Here is a 25740-nt window from a genome sequence, read left to right as displayed (position 1 = left end):
CTGAGCTTTCAGGAAGCCCCCATGTTTTAAGAATAGTTTAAGTTCCGACTCTTGGAATAGAAAAAGGAAACTCCTAATATTGACCCAAAAGTCCAAAATACGCAACTTGAATTAAAGCATGCGCAGAATAGACTGATGTTATTTGGGTATAAAAGTGGGACTGTAATCTTTTATTAGAAAAAGCGAAGAGAAAATCATGTGTGTGGCGTGCACATACTCCAGCTGATCAATATTTACGTTTACAGTGTGTTATCATGTTTTTTTTTTTTTTTTTTTTTTTTTTTTTTTACGTTCACTGTACTATTTCCATATGGGATATCTTCACCTGTAAACATTGTAACTGCCTGGAGTTAAAGGTTCAAAACTGTTGGTTTATTGTTTTGCACTTCTGGTATGTTTATTCACAAAGTTTATATTAACTGTAACACGCAAAAGTACTAATTTGGTATTTGACAACACTAGAAAATATCAGAAGGTTTAGTTTAATGATTGTTTGTTTTAAAGCGGGGGATTGCTAAGATTTGTAAAGCAATTTAAAACAGAATCCAATGATAAAAGTAACATACTATATAAATACTATATAAGCATTTAAAATTGCATATTTTAAGATTCTAGTAATACCATCCATAGGGTGTTAAAAGCTTTATTATTGCTACGTATTTTTTACTCAGATAGATGGTTTTAGTGCAGTTATATGTGAAATTGTTGTATTTTTCTGTGTAATGTAACGCGAAAAATCTCAAAAGAGAAGCTATGCCGGAAAAGTAAAATTACTGGGCCAAATGCATTTAACATTGTGTAAATAGCTACCTAGGTAATTTGGCGAGATATCGCCAAGCTGACAACAGTTTTGGCGACTCATTTTGTCGCAAGTTTTGCGAGAAGTCGCCAGAAGTTGCGAAACTTGGCAACCATTTGGCGACATTTGGTGCGGTACCTGTATTACCGTAATAAGTATTGTAATTGAATAAATGTAATTGATCACTATATTAGCTGCATCCGTCATTCGACCCTCATATTGCTTTCCAGTAATTTCCAGAAGCAGAAAGTACTAGAAATAGCTCGGCGGCCTGTTGAAAAATAAGTAAGGCCGGAGAGAGCATCTGCTCCCAGTGTTATTGTTGCAAGTTGTTAGTTCAATGGGAGATCGGAGATATTTCCGGATTGGCTTTATCTTTAGATGCACTTTGCATTGCGTTGTGTTTAACGACCTTAGTAGTTTAAAGCGTAACTACTGATTGTCTGTGATAATGTGAACTCCTGTACGAGTATTTCTGCGGAAAATTCCAGAATTTTGAAGAGTGGCATTTGATAAAATAAATATTATTAACCTATCAATCGGACATGTGTGCATTCAATCTGTTACGAACTTGTACACACGTAACATTATTATGTTCTAATTTCATGATTTGTAATCTGCAAACTATTTGTATGTTTCTTTTACTGTATTATAAGAAAATTTACTTCTGAGGCATGAGTTGCCTGCTTTAGTTATTATTTTCAGCCTTAGCAGTGACATCATCATTTTGACAGAGTTTTACGAGTTCGCTTTTTGGTTTCTCCAGAGAATCGGGGACTTACTAGCATTTATATAATCAAGTGAATGCAGAAATGCTTGTTTTGAAAGCTTTAAGCAACTGAATTTTCGAAATATATTTTTATTGCCCATTTTTGGTTTTCAGTGAACCTTTACTATCCCTCAGGCCAGGAACTTCTCAGTGCCCACCAGCTAGTGGCGTAGCTGGGGTGGGTGCAGAGGAGGGTCCTCTCCGGACGACATTTTTCATATGAAACATTTTTTTATAACAGTTATGTAGAACATCGAGGCAGGCATAGAATAATGAAATTTTAAAATGTCATGTGGTATTAAATTGAGAAAGCAAACTATTTTTACACTAGATGATCTTTAAAGGACTCATTGTGACATTTCAACAACTACTATATACTCTTGCTATGTCTTCAATGCGCTGGCAAAATTTTTGAATAAAAAATATGATATCGTATAAATTATGATCACCATAACATTAATAAGGAAGAATTCATGATAAAAAAGAAATATTTCTCTTTTACGAGTGATATTCTGCCTTTGCTAAGGAAAGCGAAACAGAAAAAAGGAAGAATGATCCGTTTTTGACATCTGCAGTGTGTTTTTAAATAAAATTTTTAGTTCCGAGTTCCATACATGGCAATGCAGATGGAGAATTTTCTCGCAACTGCTTCACGTGCTGTTATTTGTAGGAAGTGTTGTCTAAATAAAATTCATTTAAGAAGTGTTCAGAAACTACAAATATGTATTTTTTATTTAAGAAATCTTCTGCATGACAGCACCTGGAGCATGAAGAAGACGTTTGCGAGTAACATCGATAGTTTCGCAAAGAGAGAAACAAACAAAATAATAATATAATTTTAAAATATCGGAATTAGAATTTTACTTCAAAATTTAACAGAGTTTTTTTCCCTTTATGTTATTTTGACATTTTCAAATACTTGCACAGTGGAGGGCGACAAATGCAGGGACTAAGGGATCGCCCCGGGCGGCAGAGCCTCTGACTACACCAATCTATCATTGGGGGATAACATTCATTCTTGTAAACTATGCTGTAGAACAGGCACATTAAACTCAACACCCCAAGTATGCCAAATAGTCATATGGGCCTCATGCGACTCACGAGTCTTATGTAAAGTATCATTCTCAAATTCTGAGAACTGTAAACCTTCATCTATATTTTTCTCGAGCTCGTTTCTTTCCATATTGCTGCGAAGTTTTAAGCATTCATCCGCAAACAATGCTATGTATGTACACATGAGATGTAAACTTAGTATCTCCAAGTGGGCCAAATATTCATCATCTTTACAGTGTAGTGCATTAGGGGGAAGCTCCTAGTATACTGTACTGTAAAATTATGAATATTTGGCTAACTCGAATGGCCGCCTTACACAGTTAAACTCCCCAACTCATAGAGGCTATCCAAGAAGGCATAACCCCCGGTCAACCCAGGGTGAGGGAACAAATTTTGTTTCACACAGTCTGGATTTAAAGCACACAAGTTAAGGGTGGACGGCAACGCATCCACCACAAAGAGAACATAGTAAGACATCGACCGCCCACCAGTGTTGACCAAGAGAAGCCAACCCCCCTAAGGACAACTTTCAATATCAAACCATGTAACGTCCCCACAACCAAGGGACAGGCAAGACAGTTCCATATGGTCCGTGCCGAGCCTGAATTTACCACCGAATAAACGATGGTTCTAGTCACTGTGAAGACTGTTAATTTTCCCCCAGAAGTCGAGTCTGTCTAGCTACTGACCTAGCCAGAACACCGGGATTGCTCTCAGTCGACACCCTGCGGGAAATTCATCATCTTACAATAATGCGAGCAGCAAAGGGTAAAAGTGATTTTCATACCTAACCATGTTTTTGAAAAGAGAATAAATGCATAAAATCTTACGTAATAATTCTTTAAAAAAATAGAAGTAATAGAATAGAAGTAATAGAAGTAAATAGAAGTAAAAAATAGAAGAATGTAAGGATATCTCGGTTGTTGGTGGACACCTATTGTTTCTTTCCCGACACCGAGTATCCTTTTTCCTGGAACTAGCTTTCAGATGTCTGCAGATATGCTGTATTTTCAGAAGTAAGATACACACATGTCTGTTAACTTGGATCTCCTTGGGGATTTGCCCTTTTTCATAAATAAAAAAAGTTACTCATACTGATATGTATCAATGAAAACCACGTATAATGAAAATTTTTGGCCTTCTGGTATCCACACAGGCTGGTATTGATAAACTTCGGGTATACTTACTTCACTGAATTTTTGCTTTACAGTTGAGTCGCACTGAACTTCTGTTGATTCCACCTGTAAATGGGCTGTCACTTTCTCAATTGGTTGAGAAAATACATTTGTAAAGATACCATCTCAAGAATCCTTTTCAATTGCCTGAGATTGTACTATATACGCGTCACTAGCGACTGGAGTCTGGAAATTTTGCGACTGGAAATTTTTACTAATGTATTGCAATTCCAAATTTTTGTTACTTTTTAGGGTGAGCTAAGGACCGCAGAAACAGGAGTCAAGGGCCGCATACAGCTTGCCTGAAGCTGCGTAGCTGAAAGGCTGAAATCATGCGTGGCGCTAATTTGACAGGCTTGCGGGTGTGCGAAATGCTAAGATCGCGAATTCTTTGCATCCTACATCATGCCCTTTTTTAATTCCTTTAAAATAAGCCTATCGACGGAAGACAGCATCGTCTAAAACTGTTATACTGGGCTAGATAAAATCGAGGCTCACCTACAAATAAAGAATGAAGTAGTCCGCCAAGCAAGGAATCAGAGAACTTCTCATTAACATTGCTGCCCCCATCTACTAAAACGTATATTGCTTGATGTGTTAATTTATTTTACATTTAAAACATAATGATTTACATGAGGAATGTTCCCAAAGTTTTAGGAATTTAAGCATAATTCTTTTTTATTTCGTCAGTGGAAGAATTCAGTTTTTTTAATCATAATCCCCATTTAATTAAACACACTTATACCAACCAAAAAACTAATATTTTAAGCCCTCCTCAAAGAACGTTTCCGTTGCTTCCTCAATCCACCCATTTATGGCATGGTTAAGCTCTCAAATCGTGCATCCCGTAAAGGTTTGATTCAAATGTGGGACTAGAATACTTTTCCTAGACGTTGAACAAAAAGGAAGTAAATGCTCTTCGCATCTTCCATGCGAAAATGTGCTATGAAAAGCGCCTGTGGCAGTCAAACAACTTATAAAGTCTCGGTTAAGTTTCTAACCAGTTACGTTATGTTATTATTCTTTCCTACCGATCTCATTTCCATTTTCCCGCCAGAATGTAAATTTCTATATTCAAATGAGGTAGAATGAACAGAGTATTTAAAGGAAGGTTTTTAGAAGGTTGAATGAGGACATGTTCTGCCTGCCTGAGGGCCACGTTGCTAAACTGATTCTCTTGCGATTAGCATTCTGCGGCTTTGAGTTGTTCTTGGCATTAGGCTTGTTACGCCTACCTTAGGCCAGAACCAGCATGCGCGTTATTCCAGTTGCGAAGCCGTTAGGCTAAACTTATTTTTATGCGTTTTAGTTCATCCATTATTTCTTTATTTAAGCCAAAACTAATGGCTTCTGTAAGCACGAGTTGGTGCCGTCTGTTAAAATTTATTTGACTTTATACCCTTTCCTTGTCTCTGTTTTATTTACATGATATGGCGATAATTCACCATTAGTTGTTTAGAGTTTGGATCTAGTTTATGCTCCCTAAGCAGATCTAACTTTATAAACTGAAGCTGACTAAACAATATTGCAAGGGACATCTGCATACTTATGTCTTATACTTATGCAAGACTTATCTCTGGCCGATAGCGGTGTCTAAAAGTTCTAAGAATTGAACTAGAGCTCAGCTTTGGTAACAGCCTAAATATAATAGTTGACGTCGAATACGTTTATAATTTAGGCATGTTTTCCCCCGATCGCCTGGTGTTTTGCATTAGCTGAGAAATGCTTGGCTCCAGAGCGGAATCTTGGCTAATGGCGCATGCGCCGCCGGAATTCGCGTTGAAATGTATTCTGTGTATGTTGAAATATATTCGTGTTGAAATGTATTGTGTGTTGAAATGTATTCGTGTGAGAAACGTGATTTTTGTGGTACATTAGAAGTTGCGATTCATATGTTACGCTGTAAGGTGAAACCTAGCGCCAGAGAGTCGCTATGGAAAATAAATGTATTGAAACTGTGTAATGTGTGTGGTGTTATTTTATTATGATATATAGCTATCGACGGGAAATAGAATAAGTCAATTCACCTGGTATATTTTATTCTTCTTTTTTTTTTTTTTTTTTTTTTTTTTTTTTTTTTTTTTTACGATTGAGTATTGGTTGATTGAACTACTCATATAAGCTCAGTCTGCTTAAAATAATCTTAAAAAATAATGGATATTCTTATAACGAGAATTCAGCTAATTTCGGAAAGTTCCCGGAATCCGTTGTTTCATTATCCGTTTGCCGCAGTTGCCTAAAATTCTACTTTACTTTATTTTTAGGTAAATTCTAGGAACATGCATCGAACATTAACTCTCACAATTCCTGATATTAACGTTAGTATAAAGAAGTCTAGACGCCGATCGAGGTCGGTGCTCTGTCCCATCTGTAAACTCCACCTCTTATTCTCCTGCTAGACAATAGGAATCACATTTTATGTTCCGAATACTCTATTGCTCACAGATCGTGGTATTTGTAAAGCACTCGCACTGTGTAATACGCTGGACAATCGTTTCTTTCAAAGAGCTTGGACCCTTTTTAGGCATATTTTATTTCATTCGTAAATCGGTAGAGATAATGACATGGCATGCTCTATTTACGTTATAAGGTTTGATAAAAGATTTGAAACCTCACTTAATTTTTTTAAGCATCAAACCTCTATAAGTTCGCTTCTACTGTTCTCTGTCTGCCTAACTTGTTGCGAACTAATTTATTTCACAGCCTGCTTCCCTTAATCTTCATTTCAGTAGAAGGATTTTGGAATTAGTAAAGTAAAAGACCACGATGCACATGGAGGGTAATTTGCTTAGTTGACGATAAAACAGAACATCTCTTCTTTACCAATTGTTAACAAACATTGTCTCATATTCCTCATTAACGAGAATCTGTTATTAAAGTGCATTATGTTTTTACATTACTGAAATTCCAATGTACAATTTAAATGCATAAATTCTGAATATATATATATATATATATATAGTGTAAGGATTTATTTAGTTTTACTAACCAGTTATTTTATTTAGGTTAAAATAGCATACCTAATAATGATTATTGAAAAAGTCAAACAAAACGAATCAGCGTTATTTTCAAAAATTACAAATATAACGCTGATTGTTGCTGTTCAACTTTTCCAATAATCAGTTAATTTATGTTAATTACCTTCGCTATCTTCCTCGCTGCTCATTTTCCTGCCAGAATACAAATTTCTAATTCGCGTGTACTTAAATAACGTAGAAAAAGCGATAGTATTAAAAAGAAGTTTTAGTTGATATAATCAAAGCGTGGTCCGCCTGCTGAAGGCCACGTTTGCTAATTGATTCTCTTGAGAGCAGTGCGTCTGCAGGGCTGCGTTATTCTCGCTATTAGCCGATGTCACGCCGGTACGGTACGAACTGCGCCAAATTTGATCGAAGATCCTCGTCCCCCTGTTTTCTAATCCACGAACTGCGCGACGTTTCCTGTCCCCTATTTCTTTCCCAAGAAGATTGGGTGCTATAAAAAGTCATTTATCGCCATTAATGGAACATTCTATTGACACTGCAAGCCTTTATTTTCGTTTATCAATATTGTAAAAATTGTGCATGCAAAACAAATATTAATTTAAAGTCTGGCGTGTGCTAAAGTAAAAATAAATTTCTTTTACACTCATTTTAAAGTTTTATGATACTTAAAGGAATGGTGAGCCAGATCTTTTTTATTCTCTGTAAGAATTAAAAATTTTCCAAGTTGTAGCTTTTAATCGCTTATTTATATATATATATATATCACTTTTGAATAGTAAAATTGATAGATTAATGACATACACAAAACTGATACATGATCAACGTATCAAATATCGGATTTGTAGGTCACCTTAAATGAGTTTCTTGTCTAGATAAATATTAACAAATCTTCTTAGATAGCAGAATGGTTTTAACTTTTAAATTTATCATTTTAGGTAAACAGTTCTAATTTAATTAAAAAAATTCTCTTTATTAAATCTAAAAATTGGACTTCTCAAGTCGTTCTAAATTCACACTAATATTATTGCAATATATTCCCGTATTAAGCTTTCCATTTTTAATCAATGAAGTTATTTTTAATAATTCCATGTTATTAATAATTCCATGTTTTAATACAAGAAACGTTTAAATATTTATTCTGTTTTCCACCTGATGTACTTTGGCATACATTTAATTTCTAATACACATTTAATTAATAAATTAATAATTATGAGCGTCAGCGGAATTTTCATAATTAACAAACAAACAAAAAAAAAAAAAAAAAAAAAATCAAACTCCCTTATAGTCATATCCTGGGATTTTCAGTTTCCTTTTAATCCTTTTTTTTTTCACATATTGTTGTATTGTACTCAAGTTTTCATGTATGTAGAATTTATATATTTTGTATTGTATTTATGCCAATTTATATTTAAATGATAATTTTTACAAATTCTTGCATCACAACTCTAGTTAACGAAAGATGTTTCTAAACACCTTGTGCAAAGCTTAATCTTCAGCATGTAGCTTATTTTCCAACCTAGTTTCAGGCTGAATTATTTGTAAAATTAATTACTTGAAATTTAATGAAGTAAAAATACTTTTTTAATTTATTCTTTAAAAATATTACAAAAATTTTCACCTTTACCTTAGCATATCTTTTTACAAAGCCCTCTAATAAAAAAAAAAAAATAATGAAAGAAATTAACTCGGTTTCGATGATTGATATCTTGGTGCAAATTATATGTAACATTTTCCCAAAAGCATAGAATTTATATGGATATCAATAAATTAAGGATTATTTCTTCATCTAATTTTCTTAACATGTTTATTCCAGAATTTTCTTTTCACACTGTAGCGCTTAACTTTATGAGTTCTCTATAATCATTCAATTTCTCTATTGTTACACATAAACAGTTAATCCAAAATGCCCGAATTTTTATGTGAGTTCATTTTCAAAACTTTTTGGATAAATTATTAGTTTTTTTTTTTTTTTTTTTTTTTTTTTTTTTAGTCCAAAGGGATTTGAATCCCAAAGGACTATTAGTTTCGTTTTGGCATTTTGCCTCGGACGGATAAATGTCGGTTCACTTTTCAAACTGTTGCCACAAAATGTTAAGAGTCCTGCATTATATTTGAAGAAATTAAATAATGAAAATCTGCGTAAATGTATGTATATTTCTCACATTGTCATTAAATAACGGTACATAGAGTCATCGAATTTTGAATAACGTAATCCTCCAACGAATATGAGCATGTGGAAGACCAAATTTGAAATTTGAAATTTGTTTTATGATCGATTTCCTATTTTTTAAAACTTTGACGAATTTTTGATTAACAAACTCAAGGATTTCAAAGCGAGCAATGGCAACGTTGTGCAGAAAAAACATTTTTATCTCCAGCGCGTGAGTCTCTGTATCGGAAATTCTAAAGATATGCTCGTTTTAAAACTATTTTGCGATATTGCTGTTGCACTGGATCTTATGGTTTAAGTGCGAGGAACATGATATTTAATAAAGAAAGGTAACACACAAAATGTTAAAAAACGCCCCTTTGGACGTAATTTAAAATCTGAAACATTTCAGATTTTTTTTTTTTTTTTTTTTTTACAATAATAGTTTTGATTTTTTTTCCAAAACAAGCAGGTTTTAAAATGAATTATCAATAATATACCTGAAAGTAAAACAAAGTCATTTCTCTAATATTTAATAACTAATACTTCCAAATAAAACTGAAAAGCACGTGACCGAAAAGACGCTGTAATCTATTTTTTATACATTTTTGATAGTGCTTAATAAACTTTGAATAAAACTTCTACTTCTATATTATTTACTCTAAGTTTTTTTGCTTATATTATTTACTCTAAGTTTTTTTGCTACTTCTATATTATTTACTCTAAGTTTTTTTGCAAACAAAAAAATGCCGCAAAATTATAAGTACACTGATTAGTTTACCAAATTACCGACAAGAGAAAAAGTCTAATATCCCTAATCCTAACGCAGGTTCAAGAAGCGAAATGTCAAACAAATAAATTGCAAAACAGTTAATTCTTTTACGTATCAATTTTTAACAAGTTCTAATCTTACGGAAGAATACTGAAAAATAAGAAGGCGTTTAAGTTCACTGAAAAAAAGTAGGGAAAAAACTTCCTCGGAGTAAAAGAAAAAGAATAGGCGAAAGAAAGGAAAAAAAAAAAAAAAAAAAAAAAAAAAAAAAAAACGAAAAAAGCCGCTACTGGCGCTGCCTTCTCTCATCGAAGATGTACTGCCGCTAGGGAGCTATGGATTCGCTCCAACAGCAGACGAAGTTTCGCCTTCAAGCGCGTTCCTAATTCTGCACTCATTCAGCTCGCTTGACCACTTCGTGCAAAGTTTTTCCAATCTTATTTATTTTCCACAACTTATTATTTATTTGCCGGTGTTTCGTTATATATTCTCAGCATTCGATTCTGTGACTTGACTGTTATTATAAAAACATATACATATATTTTTTATTATTATTTCTTGCACTTCCATCGAACTCTAACCTGACCACTTCGTGCAAATTTTTTTTTTTATGTCTCAGTGTGAGTGTATTCGGTCGCTTAATTCTTATTTATACCACAGTTCTTGTGATTTTTTTTTTTTTTTTTTTTTTTTCGGTAATAACTTTGCGTGCAAGTGTGTGTGCATGAAAGACTGAGTCATCTCTTCTGGCAGACGATTTTTTTCTTCTGGGAAAGGACCTAAGAGTAGGGAAGGCATGGAACTACCTGCGGCAGCTTTCGCGACGATCGTTTTCGCTTGCTCCGTAGTTTACGGTAGCCTACTCAGGAACCGAAGACAAGGTAAGAATAATTCATTACGAGAGTACTTTTTTTTTATTGGATTTTGGATAAGTATTTTCGAAAGTTTCGTTATAAATTAAAATTTATGTTTTTAATAAATTATCATTTTTTTAACTGAATTCTCTCTTCCATTTTTATAATGGAAGAAAATAATTTTTGAGAACTTTTATTTGTACTTTCCGTATTGAACAATTTTAAGTTTATCTAATAAGAAAGTTACCAATTACCACAAGTTACCACAATTTTTCAGTAAAAAGTATAATGACTGCATAATTTATTATTAAAAATCTAAAAATTTTCAGAAAGAAAAATGTGATGGTAATAATGTCGTAAATTATTGCAAAATTAATTTTGCATTACTTTACGTTCTGTAGCGGCTCACATCTGTTTTCAGACATAGTATTTTGGAATTTATTTACAAAAATTCATCTACTAAATACTGAAAAAGAAACTTCAGTTCCACACCCACATATAATGTTGTTTATCTATTTCAATACCTGCTTGTTGCTAAAATATATGTTCGAAATATTTATTAAAAAAAATAATATATTTAATAAGTGTGGCAAATTAATTCATATAAATATTGGAATACTTAGATGGCACAATTAATGTTTAACAAAAGAGTGCAAGTAGTATTTGCTGTTTATTTGGATGCCTTTCAGCTGAAATAGATATTTTTAAAAGTTATTGGCGTGGGTTCAAATAATATTTTTGTAAAAGAATGTATAAATTGTTTTCCATTCATCCCTCAATATACTTTCAGTTGTGCACTTTTTTGGGAGGAGGGGGAAAGAATTCGAAGAAATATTATGTTTTCTTGTATTCAGCAGTTAATTCCATACGTTTGAAATGAGATTTAAATTTGATAATACTGAGAAGTTTTGATAACTTCAAGATAGATCTACAATAGCTACGAGCAAAACATTTGGAGCTGTACGTTTTCTATACAGCACGTTAAAAAATTGATAGAACTTAAGTACGTTTCGCGTTCTAGGTTTTTGCTTAAATATTTTCAAGTTTTAATTCAGAAAATTTGGTATTTTTATACTGATTTGTAGTGTTCCCTAAAATTTTCTTATTTCAAAAGCAGCAATACACTATGTTTTCACCTTCGCAGTTTAACAATACACAGAAAGAATTTTCAGATTCAATTCTTCGCTGGTCTTTCGCACTCAATAATTCGTCTATAGGATGCAAAATTATTAAATTTTGATTCGTCTGCAAGCCTTAATTTTAAGAATATTATAAATCTTTGCTTGCCGTGGATTTTGTAAACGCCAGGTACAACTTTTTTTTCACGAAGAATGCTCTTCTTGCCACTCTGCTATTACATACTTCTTGCTTTGATGACTGGTCTGACAGTTTGACTTTCATTGCAAAACGTTTATCTAATCCTACTGCCAGTTTTACAGCACTAAGTCTTGATTTCTGGCTTGATTTTCCACCATATAAATCTTTAATACCTTGGCGGTAGCTTAAAATGTGATCCCTACGTTAATACCACGTCAACTCTTCGAAATATTAAAGACAGCTGAACTTTTTATATTAATGCTTTTTGAGATATTCCTAATGCTTTTATTGCCTTAAAATGTTGTCAGAATTTGCATTTTATGTGTAATGTCTTGTCCTATTCAAATCAAATCTGGAATTACTAAAATACTTTGCTAAAAAACTAATAAACTCAAACTTAAGGTAATAATTGGGGTATTTTTCATTTAAAATTAAAGAAAAATACATAACAAAAGCCATAAAAAATTTCAGCCAAAATCATCGATTGCAAAAAATCTCATTTAAGCTTTTAATATTCGAATTAACATGCGAGTTACTTTTTAGCGCTATTTTAACAATACTTTTTATTCTAAGGTATGGCATGAATATATTTTTCCACAAGAAGTAGATTTTGAAGTGGATAAATAATATTAGTATACGTGAAAAAGAAAATCAGGAGCCCAATTTTCTTCAGTGTCTACTAGATGGTTCTTATAAAATAATTCAGAAAACTCAAAGGTTTGAAAACAAATTTGAGGTATTGTGAGTTAAGTAACGAATTTAAGACAACTTTAAAATATTCAATTCTTATGAATATTTTCTTCATTTCAGTTTTAATTTTAAAGATTATCCTGCTACCTGTTAAATCTAGTTACAATTATTATTAATTTTTTGATAGTAAAAATAATGAGTACATGTTGTTGCGAAATGACATCATTTCATTTTCTTTACGTTAAAAAGCCATTTTAGTTAGATTTCTGAACAATATTTTATAAGTGCTATTTTATGGTATGACTATTATGATTAGTTTCTAGAAAAGAAACACGTAGAGTGAGATTTAAAAGTAGGCAAAAATCCAACCTTTGGGTTAAGCTTTTAAAGTTGAAATTCGTTTTGAGCTGTATTTTAATTTTGTTCATCTATAAAGATTTAATTTTATGATTTGGTAACAGCAACTATTATATTTATTTTAATAAATAATTTAATTAATATAGTTATTTAAGAAGAGAAATTGAATGATTTTTTCACATTAAAAAAGTTTGATGTATTTTTTTAAAAAAATTTTCACACTTTTTGTGGTAAATTCTTAATTGAGGTGTTAGATAAGGAATTCCGAAACTTTTACTTGGTGTCGACCCCTTTTTCATCGACTCACTTACATTTTCTCTAAAATCTATAGCATGCAACATAATCATAGTACAAATAATTGCACATAAATAGCTGAAAGACAACAATCAGATTAAAAATATAAACAAAAAAATTTTAAAAAGTTATTAAATTTATGCTTAATTATTTTTTGTATAATTATATTTTTAATTTTACAAATATAAACAAAGTTTTCGGAAACAAAATCACAGATTCTAATAAAAGTTTGATTTTAATTAATGTGATCGCTGCGCTCGATGTATTGATGCATTTTTTAAAAATATTTTGCACGAACTGCTTAAAATAATTTTTAAATCACTTCATTGAAAAGTATTCACTCTTTTTCTTTATTCTAGTTTTGTGTTCTTTGTATTTTTTCGAGTGTGTTTTCTTGTGTTATTGCCTTTTTACTTTTTCATATTGCACTTATTGCATAAAAAAATATCTGAAAGTCTTCAGATTTGACATTACAGCCGAAGGGGCATTTTTGTTTCATTTACACATGCATACACGTTTTGAAAGCCGTGTCGAGAGCATAAGGGCTAACACCCCTTCGGGCTAAAAATATTTAAAAACAACATATCTTTAGAATTTCGGATAGACAGTCTCACCTGCTGCAGATAAAAACATTTTATTCCCTACAGTGAGTTGCATTGAAATCGTTTACTTCCTTAATCAAAAATTCAGTTAAAAAATATATGAAATAGATGATAAAAAAATTCGAAATTCAAGATTCGGGCTTCAAGGTACCCATATTCGGATGGTGGGCTACGTTATTCAAAATTTGATGGCTCTAGGTATTATTGTCTTTTCACAATGCAAGATATATACATACATTCATGCTCATTCATCACTATTTAATTTTTTTTAATATAATACAAAGCGATAATATTGGGTGGCAACAATTTGAAAAATGATACAACCGTTTATAGTGATTCGACACAAAATGCCGTTTCGAGACTAATAGCCCTTCCGGGCTAATGCCCGTTTGGGCTAAAAATTTATATATTTTAATGTGTTATTTAAACGTTCATTTTAAAAATACATTAAATAATTTTAGTACATATTTGTAATTTTATGTAATTTCTTCTAGCTTTATATTGTTACGGATTTCGTATTTAATTGGCTACTTTTTGTAGAATTGTAGCTAAAATTGTTTTATTTCCTCGTACAATTCAGGGCGTGATGAATTTTAAGAGAAAACTACACCGGAAAAAGTAAAAATACACATCAGCAAGTCCATTTAACATTTAAAAAATAAAAGTTTATCTCAGTAATTGACATTTAATTTGAATAAATGTAGTTGACTACAAAGTTAACTGTAACCATAATTCTACGCTCTTTCCTTTCCAGAAATTGCTAGAACTCTCTCGTGCGACTGATTTAAAAAGCTATAAAAGCCAGAGAGAGAACATGTCAGCTCAGTTCTTTTAGTGAACTGTTGTTTTCTAATTAAACTTAACATGTTTCACAAACAATAATCAATCAAAAAATGGACTGTATTCCTACACTTTTATTAAATTACACTTGTCAGCGATGCGAAATAATTGATACAAAATAAGCGAGCCATTCTACATGGCTGTCACAAACACAATTCTATCAATCAATTATCTTGTTGCCACACATAAAGTTCAAAACTAAAGGAAGAAAAGCAAAAGGAATTTACGCTGTTTGCAACAATAAAATGAAGCAAACGATACTCACATAAACATCCTGGCCCTCGTTGAAATCCCAGGGGATTTCAACAGTTGGAGCATTTTGAAACTTCTTAGTCTGTAATAAAGATAAACATAAGAAAAATAATACAAAATATTATATGCAAAGCAGTTCATAGTTTTTTAGTCTGAATAGAAAGAGGACACAATTTCACGACTGGTCGTTTAATGACACCATGACCAGTTTTAATACTAGCAACTCTGACTCTTTGATCTGAGCCCGGATGAACAGCAATTATTCTCCCTAACCTCCATTTAAGAGGCGGAAGGTTGTCTTCTTTGATGAGGACTAAGTCATTGACTTCTAAATTGTTTTGACTTTTTTGCCATTTAGGTCTTTGTTGAAGCTGAGACAGGTATTCTCGACTCCATCTTTTCCAGAAGTGCTGAAAAATAAACTGTCTCACATGCCATCTGTCAATGTGATTGAAGGAAATATAATTTAGGTCTGGTTCAGGTATGGCAGTTAAAGACGTTCCTATTAGGAAATGACCAGGTGTTAATGCAGTTAAATCATTTGGATTAGCCGATGTTGGACACAATGGCCTAGAGTTGAGACAAGCCTCAACCTGCGCTATCAAGGTCTGAAATTCCGGATAGGTCAGCACAGAATCATCAACAGTCCTTTTTAGATGTAATTTCATTGACTTTACTGCCGATTCCCATAGTCCACCGAAATGGGGAGATGATGGCGGGTTGAATATCCATTTTATTTCCTCTAAAGACAAAAATTTGTGAATTTCTTGATTTTGCTTACATTGCAAAAAACATTTTCTGATTTCTTTGTCTGCACCTTTAAAGTTAGTACCGCAGTCACTATAAATCTCAAATGGTTTCCCTCTTCTTGCAATAAATCGTTTCAATGCACTTAAAAATGCCTTTGTTGACAAATCTTCTACCACTTCAAGATGTACTGCCTTGATTACAAAACACACAAATAAGCATACGTAATATTTAAATGATTTTTGTCCACGTCCTGCACGATGTTTAATCATGAACGGTCCAGAAAAATCTATTCCAGTTCGATGAAATGGTCGCGATTGTGTTACTCTAGATTCCGGTAGATCAGCCATTATTTGACTTGCAGTTTTAGCTCTAAGTTTGCAACACGTAATACAAGATTTCACTACTTTTCGGATAGCAGATCTAGCAGCTATGATCCAAAATTGCTGTCTAATTAAAGATAGAAGAAGTTCCGGTGCTGCATGCAGATATTTGACATGAAAGTGTCTAATTATGATTTCTGTCAGATTGTGTTTTGAAGGTAATAAGATTGGATGTTTTTCATTTTCTGATAGTTGCGCATTTTTCAGTCTTCCTCCTACACGTAACACTTTGTTGTCATCTAAAATTGGACACAAGCTAAGGAGGTTGCTGTTTGTAGGTAAGTCCTTTTCCAACTCCAAACATTGAATTTCTTTAAAAAAGTGAAATCGCTGTATTATTCGGACAATACAGAAAGTTGCAGCTCGAATTTCATTACTAGATAAAAAAGACGTATTTCTTTCTAGATATGCTACTTTAGAATTCGATATGAATCTTAATATCCAAGCAAATATGCGTTGTAACTTTGGAAATGAAGATATATTTGATATAATAGCAAGTTCCTGTACAGGTTCAGAAACTACAAATGAGACTGTTTTACGTGCATCTGGTAATGCCTTTTCATCTATAAGAATATTTTTAGACAAGGCAATCTCACTGCACTTTAACCAAGAAGGACCATTCCACCACAATTGATGAGATAATAGTTCTGCAGGAAATAATCCACGTGAAGCACAATCAGCTGGATTTTCCTTTCCATCAACATGACTCCAGTTCTCAGGTGGTAAGATGGATTGTATTTCAGAAACTCTATTGGATACGAATACTTGCCATTTTTTAGGATCTGACCTTAGCCATGACAACACGATTTGTGAATCACTCCAAGCTTGCACTAAATCAAAATTTATAACTAAGGCAGCTTTTACAGACTGAATTAAGCGTGCCAATAACACTGCTGCACATAATTCCAGTCTTGGAATCGTAATAGATTTTAATGGTGCTACACGAGTTTTAGCTGTTACGAGTTTAACATTAATGTCAGAGTTATTGCAAGTTTTGATATAAATAACTGCTGCATAACCTCTTTCAGACGCATCACAAAATCCGTGAAGTTCACATCGAAAATAATCAGGTAGCAGAATTTTCCTAGGTATATTTATAGAATTCAAAAGTTTAACTTCTCTACATAGATTTCTCCAATTTCGATCAATCTCTTCTGTTACAGGATCATCCCATGATAACTGTAATTTCCACAATTGCTGAAGGATCATTTTAGCGAGAATTACAAACGGAGCTATCCACCCCAATGGATCGAATAGTTTTGCTACGAATGACAAAATAATTCTTTTAGTCGGAACACTTTGATACTCTATTACACCTACATTACATTTGAATTCATCATTGTCCGGATGCCATTCCAATCCCAGAACTTTCAATGGTTTGTCTTCTATTACACAATGAATATTGTCACTATCTGTGTTTGTTAAGCCAGAGGTTTTTAACAATGACGGTTCACTTGTCGACCATTTGTGAAGCTCAAAGCCACCACTTTTTAGCAGTTGTTGCAATTCGTCTATCAATGCAATACCTTCCGAACTATCTTTTACACCAGTTAACATATCATCAACATAAAAATCTCTTAAAACTATATTCTTTGCCTTTGGAAAGTTCAATCCTTCATCAATCGCTAACTGACTCAACACTTTGGTTGCAAGATATGGAGCAGCTGCAGTTCCATATGTTACTGTTTTCAAACGACAAACTTGTATTTGCTTATATGGGCTATCTCTCCATAATATTCTCTGAAAATCTCTATCTTTTTCATGAACCTTTATCTGTCTGTACATCATTTTAATATCAGCGGTTATTGCAATGTTATGAAGTCTAAATCTTAGTAAAATACAAATTAAGTCATCTTGTATTTTTGGGCCTATCATTAGCGTATCATTTAAAGAAACACCTGTGGTTGTTTTAGCGCTCGCATCGAAAACAACTCTCAATTTTGTTGTTAAGCTAGAGTCCTTCAACACAAAGTGATGTGGGATATAATAGTGTTTATTCTCTAATTCATAATCTGTGTCTGGCACTAATTCTACGTGTTCTAGTGAAAAGTACTCTTTCATAAACTGAATATACTGGTTGTAAATTTCTTTCATAGATAACAGCCTCTTCCCCAAGTATTGAAATCTTCTGTACGCCACTTCACGGGAGTCACCTAGAATATCTCTATTATGTTTGAATGGTAATGCAACTGAATAACGACCTGATGTGTCTCTAAAATGCGAGTTTTTAAAATGTTCTTCACAAAGTTTTTCTTCATTTGTTAAAGGTTGTACATTTGGAAACTTTTCTAACTCCCAGAAAGAATTTACTAACTCATCTGTGTTTGTATTCAAATGATTTACATATACTGGCTCAAAATTTGTAGATTCAAAATTTGTAGTACCCGAAATTATCCATCCCAACCTCGAATTTAGAGCAAATGGTAGATCAGGACCACGTTTGACAATTTCTCCCGTCATTAAATGCAGAAATACATTTACTCCAAATAAAATGTCAACTGGTTGTGACTTGTAAAATAATGGATCAGCTAATTGTAAATCACTGAAGTTATCGAAGATGATTGATGGCAAAGATACATAGGGAATGTTATCTGTCACCTTGTCCAGTACAAACGCTGATGTTGATACACGAATATCAACTTTTAAAATGAGAAGTGAATACTAAATCGACTTCCCCATTACTTATAGTATTAAATTCTCCTAGACATGATACAGAAATGGAATTATCTTTCACTCGTAATCCTAATTTCTTAACACAATCCCTTGAAATAAATGATCTCTGAGATCCAGTGTCACATAAACATCTACACTTCACAAATTGTTGCTTAGAATTTTGAACTTTTATTAAAGCAGTACACAATAAAATGTGACTGGTTTGATTACCTTTTGCATTCGAATCATAATGAGAGGCACAAACTGTGGCTGAAACGTCCTTAGGACTCGTTAATTCATCTCTTTTAATGATAGATTGCGTAGGCGGAGATATACTGTTTAACTGAGTTTTATTCTTTGAATTATTTACAATGTGCAAAATACTGTGATGCTTCTTAAAGCAATGTTGACATGTATTTAAACTCTTGCATTTTTTGAGCAAGTGCATATTAGATAAACAATTAAAACAGTAACGATTAGATTTTACAAAATCTATCCTTTGCTGAACCGATAAATTTAGAAATTTCGAACATTTGGCTAAACTATGATCTTCTTTACAATAACCACAACCCAAAGTAGCAACCAGAACATTATTCTTATTTTGAAACACAGATTTAGGTACCTTATTACTTGTTGATTTGCTATTTTGAAGTGTTCTTGCATAGTTTTTTAGGAATTCAATTAAAGTCGTAAGTTTTGGAATTTCATTAGATTTTAACTGACGTTCCCACCATAATTTTGTAGCAGGGTCTAATTTTTGCAAAGTTAAATAAGTCATTAAAGTGTCACCAAAATTATCAATGGTTTGATTCAATACTTCTAAAGAACGAATTATTTCATTAATATTGTCAACTAAATTTAAAATAGCAAATGCTGATTCATTTTGAATAGTTGGTAAACTTAAAAAACGTTTAATATGTGCAAAAATTTGTTCTCTCTTATTTGAATATCTTTCGTCTAACAGATTCCATGCTATTTCAAAATTACAATCCGAAATTTTAATGGTTTGAATAATGCGATATGCTTCACCTTTCAACGAAGCCTTCAAATACTGCAATTTTTGAGCATTAGATAAATTTGTATTATTTCTTACACAAGCACTGAAAAGATCTTTAAAAGCTATCGATTCTGTAATATTACCACCAAAAGTCGGTAATGTTAACTTGGGTAATTTAATATTGTCAAGAACCTGTTCTGAAATTACACTATTAGAATTATTTTTATTATTTTTATTTTTTAATATTTTTTCACCTTTAAATTTCCACAAATAAATTTTATCTGTGTACTCCTGAACATTATCTATTTCGTTTTCTAATTCTTTAGTATCTGTAATTAAACTTTCGATTTCAGAATCAAGCTTCCTTAACTCAGTTTCTTTTTGTTTCAATAATTCGACACATTCCTCTAGTTCTATTAAATTAATTTCATCTGCAGTTAAAATAGTTTCAATTTTCTTTACATAATTAGTAACACTCCTGCGTAAGACCGCTCTTTTTGTTTTAAAAGTTATAAGTTCACTCATAATTGATCAATTCAAAAACAGAAATTGTTCTTAAATCACTTAACACTATTATTAAAATGAAATCGAATTCTATGTTGTATTACAACATTGTTCTTAAAATTTAACAATAAATTAAACATTTTTGTTCAAAATCCACTTACCTCACAAAGTGGATAATTTTCACAAACCATTTGCATATTTGCGTTGTTAGAATACACTTAGAACAGTCACTATCTTCACTAGCTCTCCGGCTAGACTTTTGACCAACAATAAATGTTCTTTACACTTAATATGTTTCACAAACAATAATCAATCAAAAAATGGACTGTATTCCTACACTTTTATTAAATTACACTTGTCAGCGATGCGAAATAATTGATACAAAATAAGCGAGCCATTCTACATGGCTGTCACAAACACAATTCTATCAATCAATTATCTTGTTGCCACACATAAAGTTCAAAACTAAAGGAAGAAAAGCAAAAGGAATTTACGCTGTTTGCAACAATAAAATGAAGCAAACGATACTCACATAAACAACTGTTGTTAGCTACTGTAAATTTTGATCGGATTAGCTTTCTCTGCGCTTTGGATTGTGTCCTAATTAACGTTTTAGTAGTTTAAAATATAACTACTGATAATATTGCGTGATATTGTGATATTATACGAATATCTTTGAGGAAAAATCCTGAGTTTTGTTATTTATTTTCGTGATTAGAATAAATTCTTTAACTTTTTATCGGATTTGTGCATTCAATCTATTACGACCCGGTACGCACACTTTTTAATGTTTTTAAATTTGTATTTGATTTGATCTGTATTTAGTATTTGGCAGCATTTGATTTGTTTTAAAATTACTATTGATTTAAATTAAATAACGAAGAATCTGCATGAATGTATATATGTTTCTCGCATTGTGATAAAACAACGAAACCTACAGCCATCGAAATTTGAATAACGTAATGTTCCATAGAATATGGGCATGTGGAAGCCCTAATTTGAATTTGAAATTTGTTTTATTATCAATTTCAAATTTTGTAAATCTTTAACGAATTTTTGATTAACAAACTGAAGGATTTCACAGCGAGCAATGGCAACGTTGTACAGAAAAAACTTTTTATCTCCAGCGCGGGAAACTCTGTATCGGAAATTCTAAAGATATGCTCATTTTAAAATTATTTTGAGACATTGCCCGTGAACTGAATTTTATGGTTTGAGTACGTAGAACATGATACTTAATAAATAAAGGTAACACACAAAACGTTAAAAAAATAATAATAATCTGAAAGTTTTCAGATTTTAAATTACGCCCAAAGGGACTTTTTTTTAACATTTTGTCTGGTATCTTTATTTATTAAATAAATTATTTATTAAATATCACGTTCTTCGCAATTAAACCATAAAATTCAGTTCCAGAGCAATCTCGTAAAATAGTTTTAAATTGAGCAAAGCTTTTAGAATTTCCGATACACAGTCCCTCGCGCTGGAGATAAAAATGTTTTTTTCTGTACAACGTTGCCATGGCTCGCTTTGAAATCCTTGAGTACGTTAATCAAAAATTCGTTAAAAATTTACAAAATATGAAATCGATAATAAAACAAATTCCAAATTTTGGCTTCCACATGCCCATATTCGCAATAGGATTACGTCATTCAAAATTGGATGGCTTTATGTACCATTGCTTTATCACAAAACGAGAAATATACATACATATATGCAGATTTTTCATTATCTATTCATTATTTAATTTCTTCAGCTATAATGCAGGACTGTAACATTTGGTGGCAATAGTTTGAAAAGTGAAACGGACGTGTATAGTGAACCAACGCAAAATCGCACTGTATTAAAACTGAACTGAATGCACTGTATTGAAATATTACCGCGCTGTATTATATTTGAAGAAATTAAATAATGAAGAATCTGCATAAATGTATGCATGTTTTTCGCAGTGTAATAAAACCAACGGTACCTAGAGCCATCCAATTTTGAATGACGTAATCCTACTGCGAATATGGACATCTAGAAGCCCAAATTTGAAATTTAGAATTTGTTTTATTATCGATTTCATATTTTGTAAAACTTTAACGAATTTCTGATTAACAAACTCAAGGATTTCAAAGCGAGTAATTGCAGCGTTGTACAGAAAAAAAAACATTTTTATCTCCAGCGCTCGGGACTGTGTATCGGAAATTCTAAAGCTTTGCTCAATTTAAAATTATTTTGCGATATTGCTGTTGAACTGAATTTTATGGTTTAAGTGCAAAGAACACGATATTTAATAAATAAAGGTAACAGATAAAATGTAAGACAGGAAAAAAAACGCCCCTTTGGACGTAATTTAAAATCTGAAAGCTTTCATGTTTTTTTTTTTTTTTTTTTTTAACAATTCATTTATATTCTTTTAATTTAAAGATGCTTTATCTTCTTCATTACCACTGTTTTCATTGTCGGTTGCTGTTAAAGACTACTCAGTTTTTGATTCCTCGATTTATTCTTTGACTTCTTTTTTTTTTTTTTTTTTTTTTTTTGCATATCTGAAAATTCTTCGCAACTGATTACTTTTGCCATCTGTACGATTTCTTCGGCTTCATTTTCAGTCGATGGAAATATTTTAAAATTGTTGATAACTTCTGGCTGCAGCTGAAGCCAGCGAGAACTTAATGTTGATAAATTTAAGTTGAAGTGCGTGTGAATGAAATTACAGCATTGGACAAATTAAATAAAAGCAATCAATATGATGCGCATATGCAAAATCGCTTTCCGCGAATCCGAGCTCGGCAGGGGTATATGTACCCTATATGTTTGTTTTACATAAATATATGGTACATAATTAAGTATATTCCCATAACCAGTATGTACATTAATTATTAAACTTATTTTCATCATAATTAAAAGTACGTTGATCATTAAAATTTCTTCTTCTCTTATCGATATAAAACTGCAAGAAAATTACACAATTATATTAAACAAAGAACATGAAATCAATACTATTTATTAAATGTAGAAAAATATATTTCATCAGAATCATACTGCAGAAACACTTACACGATTTCAGAGCAATGTCGAGACCGTTTAATTAATGTTTAAAATGTAAACACTTGTTTCTTTTAAATGTTGGATCTAATAGCCTATTTTCTGGACTTAACAAGTCCTCATTACGATTTTCATGATAGAAAGGCTTTTCATGAAATTTTCAGCGGTACTGTTTTCCATTCCTGGTCTTAGAAAGAGCTCATTTGGAGAAACCAAAAGCACAATATGTGAAACGTCAGGAGACTTTGCAGGAATACGTTGGAAAGTATATATGCAATACCTATACAAGTCTTTATTGTTTTAAGGAATGCAGTGGTACTTTCGAAGTATAGCTTGTTGCCTTGGACTGATGAAGTTTCACACTTCATCAATCACGCTTTCAATGAATTTCACTCTTTGAAATTCATTGAATTTCTTCTGTAAATATCGAACCTAAAGCTTAGTCTTGGCAGTACATTGAGTTCATTTTAAGAATTTTTCCCCACTCTTCTTATTTTTAATTTCTCATTGTTAGAGAATCGTGCGATGATCATGAACCATTTACTGAAATTTTCTTTGCGTTGACGAAACCAGGTTTGTACAATTATTTTTTTCACATTTTCGATCGTAAATAGACCCTTTTTTGTTGTATTCATTTAGCTAAACCCATGCTTCATCAAGGGTCACAGTGCATTTCCATTTACCTTTGGCTAAATACTTTTCATAGAGGGTTCTACAAATTGTTCTTCGTTGAGCCACATGCCTCGGCAGAAGTTGGTTAACATATGTGTTTTTTAGCTTTTTAAGTTGTAAATCTTGGTTTACTTCATTGTTTTACTTATTGTTGCTATAAATGTACTTAAAGAGGTTGAAAATAATTTCTGAGAAGGCGGAGTTTCTCTTGTTATCAACGATTTAACATTGAAAACATTAGATACATAAGATGAAACATTAGTACGTACCTTTCTCGAGTATTGGTTTGGACTCTTCTTTCCATTCAGAAGTCATGATTGACAGTTCTTCCCTTTCCGATTAATAAAGTTGCTTATCTTGCACACAGAAATTTTAATTCCGTGTATTTCGCAATGTTTTTAATTATGCAATAGCAATGTTTCTCTCTGGAAAGCCCCATAACTTCCTCAAAACTTCACTTTTACTTCTCATGTATCCCACTCACCCTTGAGAATTCCTAAGCATTGACATTCCTAAGCATAAGCATTCTATTGAATGACAATTGCTATTGTTACGAAATGTTCAGGCCCGGTAAAATAGCTTCCCCGCAAAGCAGGTTTAGGGTTCCCATAAAATGGCAAGGGAAGGCAGGGTTGCCGCATTTGGCGACAAAATTGGCGATATGCCATGAGACGGATGGAGTACCTTCTGGAACGAATTCTTACCGGTTTAGCCCTAAATGTTCTCGAACACAAGCTAGAAGCTATATAAACCCTGCTGGTACGCGGCGTCAGTTAGTCAGTCACTGCGGAGTTAGTCCGTGCGGAGTCTATCGAGTTGATAGTCAGTCAGTGAATGTCGAGTTGGCCGTCGAGTGCACCGAAAGAGTCTCTTAGTTTTTTGTATCGCGGTTAGTGCATCGTAGAGAGAGTGTGTTGAGCTCTGGGAACGACTGAACCGAGGAGTCGGGAGCTGCACTCTAGTGTATCGTCAAGTGCATCGCGAGTTGTAGCTTGGAGAGTTTCGAGAGTACTTGGAGTTCCGAGAACGACCGAGCAGAGTCGGGAGTTGTACTCTGGTGCTTTGCCGTGAAGTTGTCTCCATCGTTATACCCTGATAGCGTGAAGGTTATGTCGCTGATCGTGTCAGCGTGTTTATTGTAGTTCTTCGACGACTGTGTAAATGTGTTATTGGAGCTGTTTTGAATAATACTGGTCAATAAAGTGTGTTTTGATACTTCATCGAGTGCTGTCGTCGTTTTCGTATTTAAAACACGATTTTCATTACTAAAGAACTATTTGAAAAAAAAAAAATTAGCTTTAATTTCGACATTTAGTACCGTTGTACTGATACTATTGTTTCAACAGAGTTATTGTGTAATTCTTACCATTTAAGTGAGCACCGATACTCCAAACTGTAAAAGGTGCAAAATGGGTTTTGAGTTGCTTAATTGCTACAAAAATAATTTCGCGATTTAGTTATTGATTGATTTTTTGAAGATGAAATCAAAGATTTTCTTCCAGTGTAATAAAGATATTTTTTCCGCAGTTAGTTCTACATAATTAAATGAATTTTTTACCAAAACATGTAATAAATGCTACTTTGACACATGCAATGAACTCATGATGTTAACAAAAAGTAAAGTTTCATTATCGGAATCCAGCTATACGGAACCCAGTTATTCGCTATTCGCGTTTTTTTTCCAGCTCTAAAACAAATTGAAATTTGTTAATTTATTAGCGTTCATCTAAATATTTCTTTGATTTATGTAATATAAGTAGGTACCTTATTTTCTTGCGTATTTTCCCCCTAAACGCTAGGTTCTGAAAATTTTAAAAAGATTCCCATATTTTATCCCTTCTTTTA

General features: G+C 32.6%; 1 protein-coding gene across 1 annotated transcript in view; it reads left to right on the top strand.

Annotated features, from left to right (window-relative positions):
- The first annotated feature begins 9907 nt into the window (after positions 1 to 9907).
- LOC118195454 (A disintegrin and metalloproteinase with thrombospondin motifs 6-like) overlaps positions 9908 to 25740 on the top strand; it is a 493619-nt gene continuing 477786 nt past the window's right edge. The window contains exon 1 of the mRNA XM_085819861.1: positions 9908 to 10582. Within this exon, the coding sequence (XP_085675987.1) occupies positions 10498 to 10582 (85 nt within the window). The 5' untranslated portion in view covers positions 9908 to 10497. The remainder of the gene's footprint in view (positions 10583 to 25740) is intronic.

Source organism: Stegodyphus dumicola, chromosome 7, assembly GCF_044657685.1.
Source record: "Stegodyphus dumicola isolate Sdum_Otavi_A_Nest chromosome 7, ASM4465768v1".
NCBI classification, from domain to species: domain Eukaryota; kingdom Metazoa; phylum Arthropoda; class Arachnida; order Araneae; family Eresidae; genus Stegodyphus; species Stegodyphus dumicola.
The sequence above is the reverse complement of the archived record's forward strand: the minus strand, read 5'-3'. Positions and strand labels throughout refer to the sequence as shown.